Below are 21,054 nucleotides of genomic sequence, written 5' to 3'. Positions count from 1 at the left end.
GACCTGCAGAAAGGAACAAACATTCCTGTCCCATCCCAGAAGAAGTAACAGTTCCAAGAGGGAAATGTCAGCTTCTCTGACAAATGCTTTTTTAAAGAATCTAATAAACTTTGGACCTCTGTAGCATTTGGAGACCCTTTATTCTCATTTATAATGAAATCTTACTCCCAATTAGATAAGACTATTATCTTTTTCAGACCTGAATTTTGGGGGACAGGATCAGCCTGCTTTCACAGAGAACGTGGCTGCCCCACTCCTCACCATCCTTAGAAAGGCGACAATGAAGCCAAGCGGAGGTGGCTCAGAATCCTTGATCTACACTTTCATTGTTCAATACAAGTAGCCACTGACCACAAATGGCTGTTGAACATGTGATATGTGGCTAGTCTAAACTGAGATGAGATGTAAGAGGAAAACACACAGCAGATTTCAAAGACTTATTATGGGAGAAAGACTATAAATACCTCTTTGGTAATTTTATATATTGATGACATGTTGGGATAATGTTTTGGATCTTTTTTTTCCCTTTTTAAAAAAATCTGTAACGTGCTTTATTTTATTTATTTACTTTTTTTTGGCCACACGGCATGCGGGATCTTAGTTCCCCCACCAGGGATCGAATCCGTGCCCCCTGCAGTGGAAGCACGGAGCCCTAATCACTGGACTGCCAGGGAATTCCCAAGTGCCTTATTTTTTTATTGAGTTATAGTTGATGTACAATATTATTTAAGTTACAGGTGTACACTATAGTGAGTCACAATTTTTAAAGGTTATACTCCATTTAAACTATTATAAAATACTGGCTATATTCCCTGGGTTGTATGATATATCCTTTTAGCTTATTTTATACATAGTAGCTTGCACCTCTTAATCCCCTACCCCTAAATTGCCACTCCCCCCGCTCTCCCCACTAGTAACCACTAGTTTGTCCTCTATAACTGTGAGTCTGCTTCTTTTTTGTTATATTCAGTAGTTTGTTGTATTTTTTAGATTCCACATGTAAGTGATATCATATAGCAGTGGTCCCCAGCCTTTCTGGCACCAGGGATGCGTTTCGTGGAAGATAATTTTTCCATGGAAGGGGGCTGGAGGGGTGAGAGGGATGGTTCAGGCAGTAATGCAAGCGATGGGAGTGGTGGGGAGTTATGGGGAGCGGTGGGGAGCGGTGGGGAGCGATGGGGAGCGGTGGGGAGCGATGGGGAGCAGTGGGGAGCTGTGGGGAGCGGTGGGGAGCAGCAGATGAAGCTTCACTCACTTGTCTGCCGCTTACCTCCTGCTGTGAAGCCCGGTTCCTAACAGGATGTGGACTGGTACCAGTCCAAGGACCGTGGGTTGGGGACCTCTGTCAGACAGTATTTGTCTTCCTCTGTCTGACTTATTTCACTAAACATAATACCCTTGAGGTCCGCTCATGTTGTTGCAAAAGGCAAAATTTCACTCTATTTTATGGCTGAGTAGTATTCCATTGTATATATATACCACATCTTTATCCATTGTTCTGTTGATAGACACTTAGGATATATTGTTAAATAAAAAATATTGATAAAATTAATTTCACCTGTTTCTTTTCTCTTTTAATTTGGCTAATAGAAAATTTTAATTACCAACGTGGCTCAAATTACATTTCTATTAGATATGCTGATCTGTACCTTAATATTTATGTGACGTTGGACAGATTTATGTAACATCTCTAAGCCTCAGTTACTTCCATTGTCTATGCCTGGTACTTTAAAAACCCTCAATAAATGGTGGCTTTTGTGATTACTATTACTAAGAATTCCAGATGCTAAGTGAATTGGTGGTTAAGGGAACATGAGGGGTGCCAAGAAACAAAGGGTCAGCGTAGGAAGTTTGTGGGGAGCAGGAGGAAATGACAGAGGATTCCCAGGGAGGGAAGGAGAGTTCCAACAGCTGAGGAGTTACTGGGGTCTGGTGCCACTGCAAGCCTTGGACATACACTGGTGTCCCTGAGGGAGATGACCCTTGGCCTAGACCCAGCAACCATCAGGGAGATTCCGAAGTGCCCACAGTTGGGCCTGTGACCTGTCTGTCCTCATCTTCACCATACAGAATTGCCACAGGCTTGGCCTCACCTGTACAAACATTACAATGTTACCCTTTGTCAGAAGACCATCTGGGAGTTCCCTGTTGGCCTAGTGGTTAGGATTCTGGGCTTTCACTACCGTGGCCCAGGTTCAAACCCTGGTCAGGGAACAGAGATCCCACAAGCCGCAAGGCGTGGCCAAAAAAAAAGAAGAAAATGAAGAAGGAAAAAAGACCATCTGGCTAATACCCTCACAAGGTGAAACATTCAGTAAGGCACCAAACAATACTCTATGAGCAGAAATGGTGCTGTGGTCAGGGAACAAGAGAACAAAAGCCACTGATTCCTTTACAGTCAAGGAAGGCTCTATCCCAGGAGAAGGGGAGTGTCAGTCACTTTGTAAGGAAAAGATGCTACATGGTAGGAGTTGCAACCAAAGAAGCAATTGCGGTGTGATGAAGAGTGTTCTCAGTCCCTGTGTGATCAGAAGATTTGGGCATCAGCTCTATGGCTCCCTGGTTGTGCTGTCTTAGGCAAGGTTCCCTCTGGGAGTTTTGGTTTCCTCATCTGCAAAATGGGAATAAGAATGAAAGCTATTTTGCGGGGTTATTATCAGGATTAAATGGTATGGGTATATATTTCTGCTAAAGCACATTACAAATGAAAAAGGAGACTAATAGAACAAATGGAATGAGAAAATAGGGGAAAAGGAATATGAACATCCTGCAAAGCAACCAGGCAAACTTTGTGGTACACTGGCATATATCCCAGTCTCATTTATGGCCCAAGGGGGCAGTTGACTCCTGTACCTCTCAGGGAAAAGGCTAGCGAACAAGAAGAAAGCACGTTCAGGAGGCTCAGTTGGAATTGCTCCCTGAAAGATCATAAAGCTTTCCCCACTGCCTAGGCCTCTTTTGTCTCCAAAACCCTCTTTATAGACTGTTTCACCACTGGCCACCCCATCTGTGACACAGTCACCCCCATCTCTCCCAGTGTGCCCCTCCTTTCTTACCGTGACCTTAGAACCCAAAGGTTCTGCCCTTGGCCATCTTTTGACTCCGCACTCTCTCCTAGAGCAATCGCACTCTCTCCTAGAGCAATCGTTCTCTATGGGGTTGATTTTGCCCTCCAGGGGATATTTGACAATGTCTGGAGATATTTTTGTTTGACACAACTGGTGGCGGAGGTGTGCTACTGGCATCTAGTGGGTAGAGGCCAAAGGTGCTAAACTTCCTACAATGCCAAGGACAGCCCCTCCCCCCACCTCACCCATCCCCCCAACGACAAAGAATATGCAGACCAAATGTCAATACTGCCAAGGTTGAGAAACCCCGCTCTCCCTCTGGAAGTGCAATCAATGCCTTTACAGTTTCAACAGCCATTTATGGATGATCCCCAAATCTGTACATCTCTGTCAATTGCCACTGCTTCCTCTCCAATACCCTGGTCAGTCCACAGACACATCCGACAGCCAACCCAAACCCTTTATCTTTTCCTCATGTTCCTCCTCCTGGATAGTACTCCCATTCTATCAGTGTCCCAAGTTAGGAACCCCTAAGCCATCCTACACACACAACGGGACATCACTAAGTCTTGGTCATGTCTCTCAAATCCACCCCCTCCTTTCCATATCAGCTTGGGCTTCCTAGGTAATGCCGGGCATTATCTCTTCTCTGAACAATTCCAGCCACCTCCAAACTGACCTTTCTTTTCCCATCCATTCCTCCTGGGGTTACTTGTTATCTTCCCAAAACACTGACTTGAGTATGCTGCTCCTTCAGAGTAGAGCCCAAACTCCTTAGCTTGGCATTCCAAGATTGCTGTCAACCTGCTTTTTGAAGCTTATCTCTCATGAGACTCACCTCCCAGCCCCCCAGTCATACTAAATTACCTGCCCTTCCCATAACACATCATCGCCTTTTATACCTTTGCTCGAGCGGACTTGTCTCATGATGAGTGAATATCCTCCTTCATTCATCACTGCCTATGGCAAGTCTATTCATATTTGAGACATTGCTTCCATGAAGTCTTCCAGATTTCCCCACTGAAGTTAAAGTCTTCCTCTTCTGATCGCCATCACACTGTATCTTTTATAGAGCCTATAATATGCTTTGCCATTAACTACGTACACATTTGACTCCTCTGAGACTCTAAGCTCTGTGAAGGCAGGGGCTGTGTTTTTACTTTGGTACCCCTCGTGGAAAATAACATATATCCTGCACATAGTAGGCACTCACTAAATGTTTAGGGTATTGAATTGAGAGATCTGAAAGAGGGCTTCTTTCTCCACAGTGCAGACAGAAAGAGAATTTTTATTAGAGAAGAACCATGAAGAAATTCCTTTTGTAAATTTTGGACTATTTTATGGATAAATGAATGTCTGATGCCATGAGTCTCTGTATATTGGTCCTGAAAGGATAAACTGGAAATCAACGCCTTGAACAAAAACAAGTTAAAATCATGGGATGGAAAGGTGAAGAGTTAGCACAGCTCATTTACTAGCTGTAGTTCTCTCATCCTTTAAGGCCCAAGTTTTCAAAAAAACTTTCCTGATTTCTCCAGTCATAATTCATTTCTTCCTCAGTGCTCCCACAGCACTTTGAACCTCACTTAATACTTAATGACTTCCTACATTCTATTATTATTTTATTATTTCTATATATTTTTATTATTATACTTCTATAGGACAGAGGCCACAACTTAATCATTTCTGTTTCCTCCTCTGTAACTTGTCCAATTCTTGGCACATAACAGACCCTCAACACTGAACTTAATGGAACCATCTAATTGTGAGTGATCCTGGAAGATCTAGCCCAAACTTCCCAACCCACACTGTGTTCATTTGGACTGGGATTTGACAGTGGATTAAGAGATCCATCCCCTAAATAGATCTATGGCTTGCAAAGTGACTTGGCCCCCCTTGCCTATTAGGATGACCTAGAAGTGGGCCAGACCCTCAACAGCAGGAACACTTGTTAGCCCAGTAATTCCACCTGCCAAACACAACTGTGCCCAATAACCTCTACTTTTACATCTACCCCTGCCGCCTTTTCCCTTTAGGATAGTGGTTGTCAGCACATGGTCCATGAACCCCTGGAGTGTTTAGGGACAAAACTACTATAATAATACTGAGATGTTATTTGCCTTTTTAACTGTGTTGACATTTGCACTGATGATGCAAAAAGCAATGGTGGCAAAACTGCTGGCAACTTAGCAGGAGTGAGACAGTGGTACCAAATTGTAGTAGTAGTCATTGCATTCCTTCCTGCCATGCGTTTGCAATTTAAAAAAAATGCCAGTGTGTAGCCTAAAAAAAAAGTAAAAATAGAATATAAAATGCCAGTGTCAATTAAGAACATCCTTAATGAGGAAGTACAAATTAATAATTTTATAAACTCTTGACACTGGAATACAGATCTTTTTACTATTTTGTGTGAAGAAATGGGAAATATGCATACAATGCTTCTGCATACCCAAATACGATGTTTCATAGTTTCTAAGAAAAAGCACTTGTGCAATTAAACTGTGAGCTCAACTCACCTTTGTTTGTTTTCAAATTAATAGACTTTATTTTTTTGAGTAGTACGAACAGTTCCCATACACCCCTCATGCTCTCCCTGTTTCTCCTATTACTAACATCTTGTATTAGGGCAGTATATTTGTTACAACTGATAAGCTAATAGTGATATTATAACTATTAACTATATAGTTATATTAATAACTATATATTATAACTATAATCATGGTTTACATTAGGGGTCATTCTTTATATTATACATTCTATGGGTTTTGACAAATATATAATGACATGAACTCACCACGACACCATTAGAGTATCATACTCTAAATAGTTTCACCCTTCTAAAACTCCTCTGTGCTACATTCTTCTCTCCCTTCCTCCCCCCCCCCCATGCCTGGCAACCACCAATCTTTTTGCTATCTCCATAGTTTTGCCTTTTCCAGGTTATCACACAGTATGTAGCCATTTCAGATTGGTTTCTTTCAGTTAGCAATATGCACTTAAACTTCCTTCATGTCTTTTTGTGGCTTAATAGCTCATTTCATTTTATCACTGAATATTCCATCATATGGATGTGCTAGTTGATTTTACCCATTCACCTATTGAAGGACATTTTGGTTGCTTTCCAGTTTGGGCAATTATAAATAATGCTGTTGTACATTCACGTGCAGGTTTTGTGTGGGCATCAGTTTTCAACTCATTTGGGTAAATAACCAAGGAGCACAATTGCTGGATCATATGGTAAGAGTATGTGGAGTCTTGTAAGAAAATGCCAAAACTGTCTTCCAATGTGGCTGTACCATTTTGCAGTCCCACGAGTAATGGAAGCAGAGTTCCTGTTGCTCCACATTAAGAGGCTCTGCATTTAAAAGAGCTGTGTAACTCAGTGAAGCAATGTTTTCCAAATGACCATGCATGTTTTACAAAATCATGCGTGAGTAAAAGGTCCATTCAAAGCGCAAGATACACCAATGATTTTAACGTAATAGAGCATAAAGTTCATTATATGATTTTCAATTTCACATCTGACTAACCTTTAAAAAACGACTACTTGTAAGTTTTGGTGTGGTACAAAAGAATATCCAGTTATCTAAACAGGCTATTAAAATGCTTCTCTTGGGCTTCCCTGGTGGCGCAGTGGTTGAGAGTCCGCCTGCCGATGCAGAGGACGCGGGTTCGTGCCCCGGTCCGGGAGGATCCCGCGTGCCCGTGAGCCATGGCCGCTGAGCCTGCGCGTCCGGAGCCTGTGCTCCGCGACGGGAGAGGCCACAACAGTGAGAGGCCCGCGTACCGCAAAAAAATAAAAATAAAAAATAAAAAAAATAAAATGCTTCTCTTTTTTCCAACTAAGTATCTGTAAGGCCAGGTTTCCTTCACATACTTCAATCAACACCATTTCACAACAGATGGAATGCAGAAGCAGATACGAGAATCCAGCTTTCTTCAATGAAGCCAAACATCAAAGAGATTTGCATGTAAAATAATACTATTCTCATGTATTTTCTTGGTATGGAAAATATACTTTTTCTCTTAAAAAGGTTATTTATATAAACATGTAATGGGTTTATTACTTTTTTCTTTTAGTGAATCAATACATATTTTAAACATTTCTCAGTGTAAATTTCCAATACGGTAAATATGGGAAAATATAACCCATTATAAACAAAAAGCTCTTTCGGGTTCTCCATAACGTGTGTATCAGTGTAGAGGGGTTCTGAGACTAAAAAATGTGAGAACCCCTGGTCTAAGATGCCTTCCTCTGATCCTGCTGGTCAATCCCAGTGCAGAGAATTAGATGTTACAATGCTGTTCAAGACTCACCTCTCAAGACTTTCCTTGATCGACCACTCTATTCATTGCCCCTACTCTGCATACCCTCTGCAGCTATGTTGTTCCGGTTTCCCCTGCTGCTTTCAAACCTCTGGTTCATGGCAGGTACTGGAAGAAAGAATAAAGAAACTTGCACACAGTCTCTAGACCGGGGCTGCCCTTCCATGTGCGTCCTAATTCGGCGGGAACCTCTCTGGGAAGAGTCTGACATTTGCGCCCTCGCTGCTCACGTCTGGAGAGGCCTAACGGGTGCGGGGAGTGACCCAGGGAAGCTGCGGGATCTCGGAGTCTTCTTAGGTGGAAAGCGCGGAGAGGGATCGGGAGGCCTCAGGGAAGAGACTGGTCATTCGGCGGAAGAGAGGCAGGCCCGGTGACATCTTCGCTCCTCCTGGGTCACAGGGGAGGCCGGGGCCTGACCACGCCCCTTCGCGGCCGCTTCGCCCCGCCCCAAGGCTCCTCGCTCCGCCCTCTGCCGCCAAGCAGGGAGCCGGCGCGGCCGACTAGGGCTCTTCACGACAGTCCCGGCACTTTCCGGCCGGCCTCGCGGGTGCTGTGGTGTCGGGGAGGCGGGACTTAGGGGAGTTTTCCCTCGCGACGCCACCTACTCGGACGCTGTCTCTGTGGCCGACCTACCTCCCCGAGGCCATGGCGGTGTCTGCTCGGTCTGCGCGGTCTCCGCCCGACTCAGGTAGGGTCAGAGCCCCGCCTTGTGGCGGATAGAGAGGGGCGCGGGTTTCAGAGGGGTGGGGGCCGGAGGGCTTCCCTGTGGGACCTGGGGAAGGGAGCCTCCGATGGGAAGGAGCCGTAGAGAGAGATTGCAGTCTTCGGCTTCGGGGTAGTGATGACATTCAGGACGCTTTGCGGCTAGAGGGCTGCTGTCTGAGAAAGGTTCTGGGGCATTGGGGGATCCTGGAGGAGGGGCTGCACTGCAGGGATGTTTCGGGTAGTCGGAGATCAGTGGGAGAATCCAGGTAGGCAGAAGACCTGGGCCTGTGATTTCTGTGATTTGAGGAGGAGCCTATTTTAAAGCATCTCCATTCCCATACGCGCACCCACAACTTTCTCCAATTATCGGTTGCAGATAAAGTACAGAAAGATAAGGCTGGACAGACCTCAGGGCGCCGTCAGGGCAGCCGAATGGGGAAGCTCTTGGGTTTTGAGTGGACAGATGTGTCCAGCTGGGGGAAGCTGGTGACCCTGCTGAATAGACCAACAGATCCTGCAAGCCTGGCAGTCTTCCGTTTTCTCTTTGGTAAGTCCAGTTTCTGGGAGGGGCCAGCGTGGTTGGGGGTGGGAAAATGACAATCGTCCCTTGTCCATTTCTTGGATACTTACTTGCTTAGTGGACTTACCTTCCTTTTCCTAAGAACTGAAGTTACTGATATCCTGGAAGAGGTCGTTGTGACCCAGTTTTGTCTCCGGTTAGGGTTTGGAGACCAGAAATGCTTTGGTCTGAGGCTATAGGAAATATAGAGGTAGAGGAACAGGAACCCATTTTATTTGTGGCATGAAGTTGCCCAGTAAGTATGCTAAGGACTAGACTTTAGAGAAATGGCAGGGGTGACAGGGCAGACATTTAGGCTGTGACTCCCTAATCCAGATCTTTCTAACTCATAGGCCACAGCATGTATGTTTGGAATGGGTTACAGATATGCTGAGATATTAATCTCTGTGCTTGTCAACGGGGAGTGAGTTTGCTCTCCAGGGGACATTTGGCAATGTCTGTAGACATTTGTATTTGTCACATCTTGGGGGTGGGAGGGAAGGGAATAGGTGGTTACTGGCATCTACACAGAAGCCAGGGATGCTGCTGCATGACCTATGAACCACACGGTAGCCCTCTCAGCAAATAATTAACCAGGCCAAACTGAATAGTTCTGGGGTTGAGAAATCTTGCCTTAACTGGAGATGCCTTCCTGGCCTGAGTACCCCTTCTCTTTGCCCCAGCGTGCTGGCCAGACACTGCTCTGCCAGGTGTGCCAGGAAGTAAAGGAGGTTGAGGAGCACCACCCCAGAGCACTTTCTGTAGCCAGTAGGACAGACCTTTACAAATATTGCTATCAAAACCTGAACAGCTTTGATCACATTTTGTACACTTCTTTCATTTAATCTTCTCTGAAACCCTGCAAAATATTATGAGCCCCCTTTCACAAATGGGGAATTGGCTCGGTGAGGTGCGGTGGCTGTCTGAGATCACACAGCTGGCATAATGCCTAGCACAGAGTAGGCGCTCTGTGATTATTGTTGAATGAATTCTTTCCGGGGTTTGGAAAGAAGTCTGACCCTGGAGCTGGGTGTGCTCGACTGTATTCCAGCGTGTTCCACGGCTCGCTTTGCTAAGGCCTAACGGCCCCCTCCCCCTCTGCCTTCTCAGGGCTGATGATGGTGCTGGACATTCCCCAGGAGCGGGGGCTCAGCTCCCTGGACCGAAGATACCTGGATGGGCTGGAGGTGTGCCGCTTCCCGTTGCTGGACGCCCTGCAGCCACTGCCACTTGACTGGATGTATCTGGTCTATACCATCATGTTTCTGGGTGAGGGAAACTGAGGAGAGATGGGAGTATTGACTGGCCTACCCAAAACCCAGAAATACAAAGCATGCTGGTGAATGACCAAGGTCTCGGGTTTCTTATTTCACTTCCTCTGTGACTTATAATTTCATCCTGCTGACCTGTGTGTCATCTGAGCTGTGACCCCGTAACTCTGTTTAAAATGTTGAAATAACATTTAATTGAAATTTATTTTCACCCGGTTATAAAATGTCTGATGACCTTTCCTAATCCTACCCACAGCCTGTCCCAGGGGAGCTGGGCCTGTAGTGGCCCTCTGACCTCTTAATCCTCTCCCCCACAAATCCCAGGGGCACTGGGCATGATGCTGGGCCTGCGCTACCGGATAAGCTGTGTGTTATTCCTGCTGCCATACTGGTATGTGTTTCTTCTGGACAAGACATCGTGGAACAACCACTCCTATCTGTATGGTTTGTTGGCCTTTCAGCTGACGTTCATGGATGCAAACCGCTACTGGTATGAGTCTGGGGAAAAGAGGCAGGGGTTGGCTGCGTCAGGATGGTTACCAGAGATAGGGGCCCGGTGAGGTCCTAGAATTTGTCCCAGCAAACGTATTTTCAGCCATGCGTTGCAGAGTGTGGTTACAGGGTGACACTTTGATTTGGATGGATTTGGGAGAGGGAAGGGTCCATGAGGTTGGGGCTCTTGGGGTGACAAAAAAGCAAAATGGCTCCATTCCCACCTCTTCACTCTTTCCCTATCTCTCCAGGTGCCTTGATCTATCCACTTCCTGTAATCCTCTTAGAAGAAGAGAAGAGTAAAGCCAGACATAGCTGTTTTCAGATACTACAAGGGTGGTCATGTGGAAGAGGGAGCAGACTTTCTCTGTGTGAGCCCAGAGGGGCAGAGTTAGAGCCAAGAGTAGAAGTTGCTGTGGGGCAGAGTCATGTCAGAAGGAGAGGGCCCACCAGGGCTGCTGAGCAGTGCTGTCCCGGGAGGAGGTAACCCTCCTCGACCTCTGGCTCAGGTGACCATCTCTCAGGGGAGATGGAGAAGGGATTTGGAGGCAGGGTGGCAGGGCAGATGACCTTTAAGGGTTCTCCCATTATTAAGTGAAAAGCGAGTATGAGCTGACAGTAACATGAGTATAGGGGGAAAAAAATCTCAAACATTGGATTTGTTGGTGATTTATCAGTCATTAATTAAACTTCTTTCATCAACACACACATGCAGATACTCCTTTTGTAAACCTTTACATTCATTCAGAGTGGCCAGCTGTCATCACAAAGAGGCACTTTTGACAGAATACTCCTGAAAAGTCTCATTTTTATGACTTTTACACAGTTTGAAAAAATATCCATCACTTACTGAAGGCTTTCCACGTGCCAGGCACTATGCTAAACACTTGTTAATTTTTCCACATTATAACCCCATGAGGTCCATAGTGCTGTTCCCATTTTATAGATGAAGAAACTAAGGCTTAGAGAAGTAAAGGACTTGCCTAGGGTCACATAGCATGTAAGAGGCGTAAGTGAGACTCCAGGTCTCCTTAACTACAGGCTCACATGCTCTTGACCACAAGTGTAAGCTGCCCCTTTCCTGGCTTCTCTGCTCATTCTGTGTCTTCTTGAAAACCTACTTTGCTTCTGCCTCCCCAGAATACATCTAATCTTAGTAGCCTGGTTTTATCAGTTCTTAGCCTAGGTAAGCTATTAGCAGGTACCCTCTGGCACTAGATCCTAGCATCCATGTCTATGAAGTGTCAGTTTGTCTTGGAAATTGAAACTTGTTTTTAAATGCACTATATATATTTTCATACACCTTTAGCTTTTCAGACGTTGCCTCAAATTCGTTCTTTTTCGTATTCAGCCATATTCTAGCATTTTAGTCTTGTTCCCAATCTATTTCTTTAGGAGAAACTAATTTGCTAACTAAACGAATGGTAAACACTGAACTTTCTGTTGTTATAACTCACTAGTAATATTTCTGTTGTGACTTGAAATAGTCGTTGTTGCAGTATGTTCATATAATTCTAAAGGACCTCAGAATAGCCCAGAGGACCAGAGAAGGTGTGGGAGACGTCCTGGGATAGAGAGAGCATTACACTTAAAAAGCATTTCTACCAGTCCCAAGGTAGAAATGGGACTGGACTAAGAAGCTGTCCTCCATCCTTCTCCCCCTCGCTGCAGGTCTGTGGACGGCCTGCTGAATGCCCGGAAGCGGAACGCCCACGTGCCCCTTTGGAACTATGCTGTGCTGCGTGGCCAGGTACAGGATTTCAGGAGAGGGGGAGGTGTTCTCAACAGCCATTGTCAGCACAGCTGTCCCACTGCCAGACTACGCTCTGCTCTGCCTCCCTGGATCTTCTCTTTTCCCCCTCTTGCTGGAAAGCTGGGCTGGCTTTCCCATTTCCAACCCCCTAATCTCTGGGGTCTCTCACCTTGTCATAGAAAGAGCCGAGCTTTGTTCCCGCTGGATTAGAATCCGCATGAGGAAAGAGTAACATTATGACTTTCCTTGGTGCCTAGTACTGTGCCTGGCATCTGTAGGATGTCGGGTGAGTGGATATATTAGTTGAGTGAATAGAAGAATGGATCTAGTCTCCCTTGGGCCCTGAACTGGCATCAGAACTGATTTGTGACTGTCTGTAGGGGACAGGGTTCTGACTTTGTTTGAACATTCGTTTTGTGTTTGCAGATCTTCATTGTGTACTTCATTGCGGGCGTGAAAAAGCTGGACGCAGACTGGGTGGAAGGCTACTCCATGGAATACCTGTCCCGGCACTGGCTCTTCAGTCCCTTCAAGTGAGCGGCAGGGCAAGAGGCCTCATGTGGCCCAGGTGCAGAGTGGGGGACTTGACTCCCTCAGGTTTGCAGTCACGGCTGCTCTTCCCAGTTTGCCTGAATTTGCACGTGTTTCCCTCTGTCCACTCACCTCCCTGTTCTGCGGAAGGCAGAGTTGATGGTAGCAAAAGATCTAGGCCTAGCTGCCCCTGGGAGACTTACAGTGTGGGCGGAAACAAAGGGAAAAGCAGTAAAGGAAAGGAAAGCGCCAGGGCTAGGTGGCTTGGTGAGTGAGGCAGTGGCCCCAGCAGTTGCTGTGGTGGTGCCTCTGTCCTCGGGTGGCCACCCCAGCCTCTCGCCGGGACTCCTTGGCCGGCGTGTGGAGCAGATGGGCAGTCGACGCCCCTTACCCCGACAATACCATTGTTGCCAACTCTTTCCAAAACAGAGCTGCTCCTCTCTGACATCACTCTTCCTCCCATTTCTTCTTTCTTCTTGTTTTACTTTGTTCTTTTTCCTCTTTCCTGTCATCTCCCAGTTCCTAAAGTTTGACACCATGATGATGTTAGCCAAGCGTTCCCCTATTACAGTTTCTTCTCATGTATAACCTCCACGACGAACCTGCCCGCCACAACACACACTGCTCCATCAAATTGTGCCCTCGGAGATGCACTCTTGCTTATTACATAGGGTATGTTGAAAAAAGATGGCCACCTAAAGTATGTGGAAATGAAGAGGGGTTGGAAAACCCTACCAGAGGATGTCTTTGTGCAGAGTTCTTCCACTCACCTGCTGGGGTGGATCCTGCAGCAAGGACAGGGTAGCAGAGGTACATCTGCTGTGAGTGTGCCGTGAGTGCTGGTGCCTGACCTTTGACCCTGGTGTCGGCAGATTTGTATTGTCTGAGGAGATGACTAGTCTGCTGGTGGTGCACTGGTGCGGACTGCTGCTCGACCTCTCTGCCGGTTTCCTGCTCTTCTTTGATGCCTCAAGATCAATTGGCCTCCTCTTCGTGTCCTACTTCCACTGCATGAATTCCCAGCTCTTCAGCATTGGTCAGTTCCTGTAGTCTGGTGGGAAATAGGAAACCACAGGTGTGAAGGGGAGGGACAAGCCAGCGGCACGTGTGGCAGTGGGAGGTGGTGACAGGGATGGGCGCCAAGCTGAGCCGGATACGGTCTCTGTGAGATGGAAACAAACAGGGAGGCGGCTGGTGGCTTCCGGGCTCAGCAAGTACGTTATGTAGTAAGTTTCTCCGGGGAGAAATAGACTGGAGTTGAGAACTTCCTTCATCATCAGTGGAGTACCTGGGAAAGGCTGCCTAGGGGAAGGGGGTTGAGGCGATTACCCACGTTTTCCTTCGGGCAAACTCCCGATGTGCTGGTTTTCTCCCTGCTTTTCTAGGTATGTTCCCCTACGTCATGCTGGCCAGCAGCCCTCTCTTCTGCTCTCCCGAGTGGCCTCGGAAGCTGGTGGCTCACTGCCCGAAAAGGCTGCAAGAACTGCTGCCCCTCAGGACTGCCCCCCAGCCCAGTGCTTCCTGCGTGTATAAGAGGAGCCGGGCCAAAGGTGGTCAGAAGCCGGGGCTGCGCCATCGGCTGGGCGCCGCCTTTACCCTGCTCTACCTCCTGGAGCAGCTCTTCCTGCCCTATTCCCATTTCCTCACTCAGGTACGTGTGGGCTGGGGGTTAACCTTGGATAGCGGTGGAGGTGACGGCAACCGAGAGAGAACGGGGCTGGTCTTGCAGACCTCTCTTGGTGGAGGATGGTGTCAGTGTGAGGACCATCGAGCTGATTGCCGCTGCCCTGCCTCCTCAGGGCTATAACAACTGGACAAACGGGCTGTACGGCTATTCCTGGGACATGATGGTGCACTCCCGCTCCCACCAGCACGTGAAGATCACCTACCGTGATGGCCGCACCGGCGAGCTGGGCTACCTCAACCCTGGGGTGAGATGTCTGATGCTGACAATTTACTGGCCTTCAGAGGCCCCCTTGAGCTTTGGGATCTGGTTTGGTCATAAACACAATTATGAAATAAAACACATTTGGGCCCACTCTGCCCTTTCTCTGGAGCCCCGTGGAGCGCTTTCTGGTGGGGGTTGAAATAGTGCGATGTCGTTCACTTCCCTGAACTGAGATGAGATTTAGGAAAGGTGAGTACCACTAGCCCAGCAATGAGGAATTCTTCCCGCGAGTTTTGTGTGGTTTTGTTGTCGTTGCTGTTTCTCTGTCAGAACTGGCAGCAGGCAGGGGTGTCTCTGTGCCGTTGGCATTGCATGACCTATCCAGAGGCTCCATAACAATGAGGTGGGACTAACGTGGGGGTTTGGGGCAGGTATTCACACAGAGCCGGCGTTGGAAGGATCATGCGGACATGCTGAAGCAGTATGCCACTTGCCTGAGCCGCCTGCTTCCCAAGTACAATGTCACTGAGCCCCAGATCTACTTTGATATCTGGGTCTCCATCAATGACCGCTTCCAGCAGAGGTGGGCAAGGGGAGCAGAGAAGGGGGAGAAATGAAGTCCAGCTCTTTCTGCCAAGATGAATACCCCATGCTCCCCAGTGTTGTCTTGCTTGAAAGGCTGTCCTCAGGTGCATGTCCCTGTTGACCTGGTTGTGGGCATAGCTGATTGCTTCCAGCAGGGGGCACCATCATCCTGAAGAAAAGGTAATGCACTTATTCTTTTCGAAGCTGTTATCACAGCTCTTGTCAGGTGGCCACTAACTCCCACTCTTCCCAGTGCTGCAGAATCTCTTTCCCCTCCTCTCTCTGTCCCAAACTGGCCATAACATGCTGACGTAGGCCATTTCTTCTTTCTGAAAAACCCTGTTTCCTCTATCTGGGAACAGTGATGAAAAGAACAGAACCGGAAATGCCAGTGCATAGGTGGCTCTGGCCTCCTTAGAACATGGTTTTCTTTCCTAAGGATTTTTGACCCTCGTGTGGACATCGTGCAGGCTACCTGGTCCCCCTTCCAGCGTACACCTTGGCTGCAGCCGCTACTGATGGACCTGTCTCCCTGGAGAACCAAACTACAGGAAATCAAGAGCAGCCTGGACAACCACACCGAGGTGGTCTTCATCGCAGATTTCCCTGGTACGGAGGAGAGCAAGGAGGCTTTGCTGTCTCCCTCTTGGCTTCGTTGGCCAGGGATATGGCGTGTGATGGAGTGAGGAGGGGCCTCTCCTGGTGGGAGGAAAGTTTTTGAAACCCGAGGTGGGGGGTGTTGGTGAAGGTGTGATTTCTCTGTTCCGGCTGGGGGTGAGTTCACTCCACCATGGGGTGGGTTGGGGAACTTTTGCCCGACAGGGCTGCACCTGGAGAACTTTGTGAGCGAAGACCTGGGCAACACTAGCATCCAGCTGCTGCAGGGAGAGGTAACTGTGGAGCTGGTGGCAGAACAGAAGAACCAGACTCTTCAGGAGGGAGAAAAAATGCAGGTATTTTGCTTGAATTAACAGTGGTAGAGGGACCACCACTTCCCTGGTGGTCCAGTGGTTAAGAACCCACCTTCCAATGCAGGGGACGTGGGTACGATCCCTGGTTGGGGAACTAAGATCCCACATGCTGTGGGGCAACTAAGCCCACCTGCGCCACAACTACTGAGCCCACGCCACAACTAGAGAGCCCGTGTGCCGCAACTACTGAGCCCATGCGCCCTGGAGCCCGTGCGCCACAACTAGAGAGAAGCCTGCGTGCCACAATAAAGGTCCCGCGTGCTGCAACTAAGACCCGATGCAGCCAAATAGATAAATAAACATTAGAAAAATAAAACAAAAACGACAGAAAAAAACAATGGTATAAAAGTTTAGACTAGTAGAGTTGATTTATTACAGACTCAAAATACTTTAACATGACAATAACGCAGTGGGAGCTCAAAAAGCAAGGGCCCCAGGGGGGCTGTGAATAGCCTCATTCAGGGTTCTAGAGGTCAGTTCCTTTGGACTCCAGCACACAAGAAAAAAGATGTCTGGGCCGGGGTACAGTGTAGGGAGGCCATAGGCTGGCTAGGGAAAGGCTAGAGGGTGAAAGAGATCTGTTTCTTCCCCCTCTTTTCAGTTGCCTGCTGGTGAGTATCATAAGGTGTATACAATGTCACCCAGTCCTTCCTGCTACATGTACATCTATGTCAACACTACAGAGCTTGCACTGGAGCAAGACCTGGCATACCTGCAAGAATTGAAAGAGAAGGTGGAGAATGGAAGTGGTGAGTATATGAAGATTTGGGCTGAGATAGCCCGCTTTACAAGAAGTCAGTGTTGTGAGTGAGGATCTAGCCATTAAAGAATGAACTTGAAGCGTCTAGCTGGGGAAAGGGGAGTTCTAGGAGAGAGAATGCTCTCTCTCTCTCAGTGATTCCTCTTTTTGCCCTCTTTCGGGCAGAAACAGAGCCTCTGCCTCCAGAGCTGCAACCTCTGCTGGAAGGGGAAGTCAAAGGGGGCCCTGAGCCAACACCACTGGTTCAGACCTTTCTTAGACGCCAGCAAAGGCTCCAGGAGATCGAACGCCGGCGAAATGCCCCTTTCCACGAGCGACTCCTCCGCTTCTTGCTGCGAAAGCTCTATGTCTTTCGCCGCAGGTAAGTTTTACCCACAGCAGTACGTGTCTTTGCCATCAGACGTTTGCAGGCTGAGTAACTTTTCTCTGGTGAGGGTAACAGTAGGGACTGTTTCCCAGGAAAGGACAATCCAGTGCTAAATTCCTCCCTTTTGTCCTCTCCATTCTCCTCTCCCTGATTGCATGGGAGAGTAAGTGGTGTCTGATGGCCGCTGTCTTGTTCTGCCTCAGGTTTTCTCCGGCCTCCCTGTGGGTTATTCCTACCCCACCCTGGAGTCCTCTACCAGACTGTATAAGGAGTGGGGTGCCTTTCCAACTGGGATGTTGGGGTGCTTGAGGGGAGAGTCTCATTTATGCCTGGGTGAGGGTGTAGGACCAGGTGTCCCCTAAGGGCTTTGGCTGGAATGCATACTATGTTGAAACAGGAGTTTGGATTGCTGGCTTTTTCCCTCTTTTTCAGCTTTCTGATGACTTGTATCTCACTTCGAAATCTGGTATTAGGCCGCCCTTCCCTGGAGCAGCTGGCCCAAGAGGTGACTTATGCGAACTTGCGACCCTTTGAGCCAGTTGGGGAGCCGAGTCCTTCAAACACAGATTCTTCAAATCCTAATCCTTCTGAGCCGAATGCTGACACTGTCCACTCAGAGTTCTGAGGGAGGCCAGATGTTGGGTACCGATATAGGAGCAGCCAGTTACAAGACCATTACCTATGCAGTGAACATCTGAAAAATTCAGATTTTTTTTGCATTTTTCTTCCTTATCCATAGCTCTGATAAATTCAGAGATGATAGATTAGAGGAACCAAGGAAGTAAAGCAAGGATAAGATTTATCAATCCAAGGTTGAGGGGCCTGGGAAGTTAAAAAACAACGTGAAAATGTCTTTCTAGGATGAAAGGGTAAGGATCAGGTTTAAAGTGACTGGCTCCTTGGTGAAAGAGATTTAATGTTCCACGATGAAAATAATAGCTGGCTGTTCTCAAGTGCTTGCCATATGCTAGGCACTGTGTGAAGCACTGTTCCAGCATTATTACGTTTAGTCCTTAATGGCCATAAGCCCTATTTTATGGTTGGGGAAACTGAGGCAGAGGTAATATAATTTGCTCATAAGACATATACCTAATAAGGGATGGACTGATGGTTTGAACCTCAAGTCTGTTTTGACTTAAAGGTCCTGCACCCTGCTGCTTGTAGTTTTCAGAATCCTTGACAATAATTCTGAAATAACGTAGCTTAAAATTTGTCCAATTATAAAGTATGATTAGGATGGTGATCAGGTTTCAGATGCACAGAGAATAATTTTCTCTTCACTGCAATTTTGGTTCCTTCTTTGTTCCTATTATTTATACAGCCAGTTTTTCAGTAGCAGTCATGAGCATAGTTAGAATAGCAAAAGTTAAACAAATAACGAAATTTAGGTGATTAGTAGTGGTACTTATCTACAAATAAGCTTAGTATTTAGCATTATTCTAGCCTTTAATGAGCAGGAGGTGATGTAAAGTAAGATTTAACCAAACGTGGTGAGGGATTAGGGAATGTTGACAGTCACTTTGTAGACTTTGGATGTAGAAAGTTTGGATGTGATTTAGGAGGATCCTCAATTCTGTGAAAATTCAAAGGCCTGGCCCTGGGCTAGGAAGTTAGAATGCATAGAGTAATTGAGAAGAAAAAGACAAACAAAAAACAGGCCCTGCTTGGGAGCTCATGGTCTTCCGGGCAGAGACGTCAGTAGACGGGCAGTCCCAGTAACTTTGATAAAGGATCGCATCTGTTTTCAGGCTTCTCTGCATGCTCCACTCCACCCAGTCTCAGGGTTCTTTCCTAGGCAGCTGCCTTTTCACTGGACACACCTGGGGTGATTATGTCTACTCCGTGGTTTCCAGTGATGCTGCTGCTTAGGTTTTCTTTCCTGTGCCTTAGACCTGTGTATCTAGCTAGCTAGCTCCAGCTGGATATCCTACAGAGCTTTCAAACTGTCATAAACAGAACTTGCATTCATCCCCAACTCAGACTTGCGTCTCCTTTATTAGTGAATGGCAACTGTTTTTTGTTTTAACCAAGCCATCTGTGAGTCATCAGCCTTGACTCCTCTTTTCCTCACATTTCTTAAGATTTCAAGTCCCATTAATTCTGCCTCCTACTTCTTGGACCTATTGAATTCATCTCTACCACCTCTGTTCTTTCAGCCTTTATACTGGAATCCAGTTAGGGATAGACCAGAGCAGGGCTGCCATGTAGTTGTGCAGGTTGGGCCTGAATAAGGGCACCCAGCTGAGGCCAAGTGGGGCCTGGCAGTAAGTCCCTCTGATTCATACAAGGCATTTTGTGCGTCAGTGATGGCTGTGCCACAGGGCATCTTGCACCAATGTGGGGGAAACAATGGTTTTCAGTCCTTTTGCAGATCTCAGCGACACGATACACCTTGGCACCATGTCCTTTCCCGCAACTGCTGCCCACACCCTCCTTTTTACTTGGTTAAAAAAAAACAAAAAAAAAACTCTTCTTCACTTCAGGAAACTTCTGCAAAAAGTATCTTTCTTAATACAGGCAAGGATGCTGCTTTCCTCCAGTCTGTCTCATTTTCCAAATGAAAATGTTGGGGTGGGATGAAGAAAGGTGCTAGTCTAATACTGGTTAAGAAAAGCTGTTCACTGGTGAAAATCTGGGTTATTCAGATTTCAGTATTCAGGCCCTGGTAATTAATGTCCTTTTCGCCAGAAGGCTTTGCATCCTACCCCGAGCATTTAGATCTTCTGTCCCTGACCAGGGTCATCCCCCTTGAAACTCTGTAGAAAAGTATGATTTTCAACTTAAACATGAAATAGGACATTTCCTTCTATTAACACTTTATGCTTTTGATTCTCAGCTGTAATCACTTCACCCCTTGCTGTTTCATGCCTTTGCTTCTACTCTCCTCCCTCGGCTGGTTAATCCTCACCTCCACCCCACAGCTAGGTAGAGGACAAGCCACCTTGAAGGTCACTCTCTTTAGTCTGCAAACTCCTTGAAAGCAGGGGTCATCCTAGTAAATAAATATTGAACCGAACCTCAAAGCAGTTCTCTCTCTGGTATCGCTTCACCAGCCAGCCTACAGGCATGTACTCATTCTCATCCCATTTGGTCAAGATGGTTAACTTATCTTCAGATAGCAGTGCAGTGATCTAAAGGCTTCTTGAAACTTTTTCTGGAGTTTTTCAATGTCATGCAAAGTTGAACTTCTCAAGTTTCAGAGCAGGTCAGAAGATTTAACCTTGCCTTCCCTCCCAAATGTTTCTAAACTTCTAAGCCTTCAGGCAACCAGGTACAAGCATTCCTTGGGCCTCACGTCTGCTACAGCAGAGCACAGTGAAGTGTTTGAGCCACTTGATCTCATACGTGCTGGTATGAACATGTGCCAAGTGGCTGCTAGGCTCAAGGAAGGATGGTCCAAGCTCTGGCTGATGAACCTTCTACAATTTTAGAATAAGCTTTTCTCTCACCACTGTTTAAAAACCCTTTTCAAACTGTAGTATGTACTGAACATGTAACTTGCAGCCTTTAACACCTGTTTATATAAACGGGAAACTTAAGGCATTAAATAAACTTTCTACATTTTCAAAAAGATGAAAATTGGTTTAAATTTTCTAGAGTGAACATTATCACTCCTTCCACATTACACTCACGTTAATGGTTTTTATGCCCTTAACCTTAGATAATTTAAAACACTGCTGATGGTATAGAACTGGCTGCTGTAATAAGGAGCTGTGAATTTTGCCCAGTGTATTGGCCAAAAAAGGCAGTGCTAGACAAACTGAGATCAAACCTTGAA

At 46.8% G+C, this 21,054-nt stretch overlaps 1 protein-coding gene across 4 annotated transcripts; it reads left to right on the top strand.

Moving 5' to 3' along the window:
• The first annotated feature begins 7,937 nt into the window (after positions 1-7,937).
• GGCX (gamma-glutamyl carboxylase) lies at positions 7,938-20,849 on the top strand. Of its 4 annotated transcripts, none has more exons than XM_032652978.1 (15): positions 7,938-8,082; positions 8,476-8,646; positions 9,769-9,927; positions 10,254-10,320; positions 12,093-12,171; positions 12,601-12,707; positions 13,578-13,741; positions 14,091-14,356; positions 14,505-14,636; positions 15,025-15,176; positions 15,618-15,787; positions 16,001-16,131; positions 16,751-16,898; positions 17,075-17,270; positions 17,709-19,251. In XM_032652978.1, the coding sequence occupies exons 1-15, from the start codon at positions 8,040-8,042 to the stop codon at positions 17,899-17,901; spliced, it is 2,178 nt and encodes a 725-aa protein (XP_032508869.1). In that variant the 5' UTR covers positions 7,938-8,039; the 3' UTR covers positions 17,902-19,251. The 4 variants fall into 4 exon arrangements, 2 of the variants coding, with proteins under 2 accessions (XP_032508869.1, XP_032508868.1); XM_032652977.1 differs by having other exon boundaries at positions 7,962-8,082; positions 10,254-10,419; XR_004352865.1 differs by lacking the exon at positions 15,025-15,176 and having other exon boundaries at positions 7,962-8,082; positions 10,254-10,419; positions 17,709-20,849.
• Positions 20,850-21,054: the final 205 nt, after the last annotated feature.

Source organism: Phocoena sinus, chromosome 13 (assembly GCF_008692025.1).
Source record: "Phocoena sinus isolate mPhoSin1 chromosome 13, mPhoSin1.pri, whole genome shotgun sequence".
Taxonomy (NCBI): Eukaryota; Metazoa; Chordata; class Mammalia; order Artiodactyla; family Phocoenidae; genus Phocoena; species Phocoena sinus.
This window is presented reverse-complemented; position numbering and strand designations above follow the sequence as displayed.

Coding starts and splice junctions, on each gene's coding strand:
- GGCX (XM_032652977.1), top strand. CDS start 8,040: ATGGCGGTGTCTGCTCGGTCTGCGCGGTCTCCGCCCGACTCAG. Junction 12,172..12,600: donor ATGCTGTGCTGCGTGGCCAG/GTACAGGATTTC, acceptor TTGTGTTTGCAG/ATCTTCATTGTGTACTTCAT. Junction 12,708..13,577: donor TGGCTCTTCAGTCCCTTCAA/GTGAGCGGCAGG, acceptor TGGTGTCGGCAG/ATTTGTATTGTCTGAGGAGA.